This window comes from Hipposideros armiger, unplaced genomic scaffold (genome assembly GCF_001890085.2).
Source record: "Hipposideros armiger isolate ML-2016 unplaced genomic scaffold, ASM189008v1 scaffold_36, whole genome shotgun sequence".
Taxonomy (NCBI): Eukaryota; Metazoa; Chordata; class Mammalia; order Chiroptera; family Hipposideridae; genus Hipposideros; species Hipposideros armiger.
Window position 1 is genome coordinate 156,386 of NW_017731386.1, and position 4,643 is coordinate 161,028.

General features: G+C 35.7%; 1 protein-coding gene across 1 annotated transcript in view; it reads right to left on the reverse strand.

Annotated features, from left to right (window-relative positions):
* The window catches only part of PIK3C3 (phosphatidylinositol 3-kinase catalytic subunit type 3), a 144,965-nt gene that overhangs the window by 46,547 nt on the left and 93,775 nt on the right, over window positions 1-4,643 (reverse strand). The window contains exons 15-17 of the mRNA XM_019637896.1: window positions 3,802-3,930; window positions 3,075-3,144; window positions 585-649 (exon numbers count right to left, since the gene is read on the reverse strand). Coding sequence (XP_019493441.1) covers window positions 585-649; window positions 3,075-3,144; window positions 3,802-3,930 — 264 coding nt within the window. The remainder of the gene's footprint in view (window positions 1-584; window positions 650-3,074; window positions 3,145-3,801; window positions 3,931-4,643) is intronic.

Consider the following 4,643-nt stretch of genomic DNA (forward strand, 5'->3'; position numbering starts at 1 on the left):
TATAGCATTAGACTCAGATTCCTGAGTCTAATAATTAGTTCTCTAATACATAGAGAACTAATCTATGTATTTAAAATATAAAAAAAAAAGTTCCAAGCATATACACAGCTTAGTCCAGAAACCACTTGTCTTTCTTGGTATTAAAGCAGAACAAAGAGGTTGGAGGAGGAGAGTAGCGATCTTAAAAAAATAATTGTGCAAAACACGCATGAGCAAGAATTTCACTGCAGTACTATTCTGAATAACAACAAAAATTGGAAGAGATCAAAATGTTCATTAATGGTGAAATTACAATATTTCATTCTTTGAAATATAACCATAAACTTTTTAAATGTGTTCACCAATTAATTCCTGATCTCCTATTCTGTGCCAGGTACAGTTTAAGGAACTGAGCATCTCTCAGTACTAACACAGGATAATTTCCAACTGTTGTTTCCTTCTAAGGAAAGGAAAAAAACTTGAAGGAAGAAGGGTGACTAAAAAGAGACTTTAATTTTTAACTCTATACACTTTTATAAAGATTGAACATTTTATAGCAAGAATATATTCATGAACTGTATAAATCTTCAAAATAGATGCTGTACCTGAATGCTTCCTTCTGTATCAAGGACTTCAGCAACTGGAACTGACTGGATGAACTGCATGAACCCTACATAGAAATACACGCATTGCATTAAGCATAGTTACTAGTTAAGCAATAAAAATAAAGCTTCTGCTAAGAATAACTTTCATTTGCAAATGTATACACTACCCACCTGAACAACTTAAAGAGGTCTGTAAACACTCTTTAAGTTTATACTGGCTTTTATGTCATAGGAACTACAAGGAAGCCTTTTTTTTTTTAATTAAGCTAATCTAATCTGTACGTTCCTCTAGGCCAATTTCTATTATTGTATATAAGGAACACAAAGTAATAGACCAAGCTTCTTAAACCTGGCATAAACATTTCTTCTTCCTGTGTTCTGTAGTTTTTTTTTAAACATATCCATTAAAAATATTCCATTCCAAATTTAAATCACTTTAAGAAATCCGAAGCTGTATAATACCAATTGCATAACCCTAAAACTGTACTATGTTCATTAGCTTTTGTGTTTTATACTCCATCTTCTGCCATTTCCTGGAAACGATATGAGAAGAAAGTATAAATCCTTTAAATGACCAAAAAGAAGGGGAAGGAGATCGAATTGAGAACATGAAGGAAAAAAAACTTAAGTCTAATCAGTCTGAGAACAACAACAGGAGTATAAAACAACAAATCTATGAAAAAAATCAAAGTTGAATGAAGACACCTATTTCAGGATCATAAACAATTGTAATCTGGTTTCAGTGACATTATTTGCATGCAAATTAGGAGACGGGATACTCCTTTTGAGTATGAAACGTCTCAGTCATTCTTATATCATAAACAGGGAATAGTCTTCATTAATTCACCTAAGATTTATATTGTTTTTCTACTATGTAGCAAGAACTATGCCAGGTAAAAACTAGAGCCTTGACCTTGCCTTCATAGAGTGTACAAGCTTGCAAGTTTTATTGGGATAAACACTATGAAAGGGAACAGTGTAGGGAGACCTAAATTAAAATAGAAGTGAGAGGGCATCCGACAATTTGAGCCATGTTTTGAAGGATAATGAAAGGTAACAGAAATGAATGATAAAGATAACGCACACAGCATATGTGAAGGCCGTAAGGCTGATAAGAGCACGTGCATTCGAGAACACGGAAGCTGGCCAGTGCGGCTGAAGCCTAGGAAGCAAGTGGCAGGGTGGGAACAGAGGGGCTTCCGAAGGGGGTGGGGGGTGGGGGAGGGAGGTCACTGACAGGGTCAGTGTCACACTGACAGAACTTGTAAACTAAGCTAAGGCTTTTGCTTTTGTCCCAACAGCAAATGAAAGCCAGTAAATCAATTTATACAGGATGGTCAAAGAGCATATTTGTACTTTTAACAAGATCATTCTGAGAGGAAAATGAGAGGAGAAATTAAGCCATCAAAAAGATTTGGGAGTGACCAGGGGAAGGGCAGGAAACCTAAAAGACATATAGTAGTTTGTCCCGGATAACGTGCTCCCATGTACAATGCAACACACGCCTACGTTTTTGGCCCAAACTTTCTGGGAAAAAAACTTTCGTTTTGATTTTTTAATTCAAATTTTTTATTTGTTTACACTCAGGTACTTGTTTTTTGTATTATAAAGGAATCTTAGCATTTATTTTTTAACATTTTATGGTATAAGACATTTTATGTAACAAACAATTACAAAATACAAGAACAGGTACAAGGTATAAGAAAGTTTATGTACCAGTAACAAATTTATGATATTAATGCATCACAGAAGGCCTACAACTCTGTTGAAGTTCATCGTAAATTCAACAAACCCGATTTTCATATTCCATGGTATTTTGCAAATGGATAATACCGTTATTGATTTCTAGAGTTACACTTTTAACTCATAAGCATAAATAAAAGAATTAAAAACATTTATATATAATAGATATGGAACTAGTACTACCCATGTATAATGCACATCCTTATTCTTCCCTCTCAAATTTGCGCAAAAAAGTGAATGGCAAAATATAGTGCTTTTGTTTCTCCAAGGTATCTAAGGATAAGAAGCGCCAAGAGAGGCAAGGCTATGGAATTTACAGCAAGCATTAGGCTAGCATTCCTAGCGCATCTTCCACCAAACTTCCAGAGGCTATTCAATCTCAGAAGGACTTGGATGCTATAGATCTATATTTAAAAAATTAATGAATGGCTTTTATAAGCAGAGCACGGTACAAGGCCACTCTGGTCGCAGTTATTTCTAAAATGATTTAGGACACAGTGAGAAACTATTATGGATTATAACCAGTTTTGAATGCAAAGAAATACATCATAAAGGTTTTACTCTTTCTTCCAAAAATTGTGTTTAATGATTTCAAAAGGGAGAGAGGGAGGGGCAGGCAGGCTCAACTGGTCTTCAGTGCCACACATGAGTTCAATCTCTAATATTCTTAAACAACATTCAATTAAAAAAGCAAAAGTATACTCTCTGGACAGTAAAATAAGCAATCATGATGTAAAGAAAACTTACCATGTTTTGTACTAGTGGCTAATACTTTATAGGGTGTTAGCTTCAAATCCAGATTTTCTTTCCGTAGCAGCTTGTGACCAAAAGATAAAATATATTAATCAAATGTAAAGATTGTTATGAAACAGTTTTTCAGGCGAGTATTATAGCAGTTTAATTTAGGCGATTCAGGAGGTGACCCTATATTAAGGTTTAACTAAATTAATTGGGTAATTTAGCTTTCATCATCAAATTTATTAAGCACTTACTTGATGGTATGCTAAATTTTTTGTCTTAGTCTAAATCACTGTCAGTAGCTTGCAATCAACAGTGGGGTTCCTTCTTACTGATGTATGCAGTTTTTCTTTTCTGGTCATAAAGTACTTGAGAACTCAGAAAAAAGGAAATGAGGGCAAATATCTTCCTTTAAAAGTTAGGGACAGGGATGGAATTTTTAAAAAGAGAAGATCTAGTTGACTAAGAAGGAAGAAAATTACTAAATCCAACACAAAGAGAACTTCATTGAGAAAAAAATGTTTACAAAAAAGAACACATGCCGTTTCATTTTGAAGAGCCGTTCTGGAGCATACACAAATAAGCAAATTTGTTCAAGGTCAAGTGGACACTGCTGAGCTTTCCAGATTATGCCTGAATGTTACAGAAACACCCTGTGTCCATATACGGCAAATGCACTAAACTACAGTTTTCTAAAATGAAATAATGTTCCCTACCAACATAAGGTTATGTTCACCTTGTCCATGAGTGAAATAATTTGAAGAATTAGTTGATCTTGGCGCAAATCATCCCCGTGCTTAAATATAACTGGATATTTGCCTCCATCTTCCGTCTTAAAGAATAACTGTGCAGGCATAAGGGCGCTCTGGAAATAAAAATATGCTTTTCAAATCTGGGTGTAAGTTCATGCATACACATTTACTATACACAGAAGAACATGCTGACACATAAGGTAAACAGGACCTAAAGAAACAAGATGCGTTAGGGTTAGGGTGCCTTGGAGGAAACGGTGAGCTAGCTAACAGTCAGACAACCACATGGCACGAAGAGCACAAGCTCTGGAGTCAGTCAGTTATGGACAGGAGTCCAAGCCCTGCCGGATAGGAGGCGGATGGTCTTGCACACATTCTTTAATATGTTTCCTCTCCTGTAAAATAAAGGCAATGCCTCCTCTGCAGAGTTGTTAAGGCAATCTGAAAGGGGAGGAGGTCAAGAGTCTGGCAGCATGCCGGATAACGTGTTTGCCATCACATCACTGCTTGTATTATCACGGACACGCTTGCGTGAAGCGGGTAGAGCAGTGTGGCATATAATGCACCAGGTAAAAAGTCAAGAGCCCTGGTTTCTAATGGAAGGTATGTGACTAGCTGTGCAGCTTTGAGACTCAAATTAGTCTTTATAAAATAAAATGAAAGGAGAGCTTAAATATCTTTATCTTTTATTCTGGAATAAGTGTATGTTTTCCCCAGAATCTTTCCCTTAAGTAGATAAAATCTGACTTAGTTTAGGTATATGTTTAAATCAAGTAACATAATTGTCTTTAGAAACAAAATTTCTCATCGAGTAGCACCCTGAGGG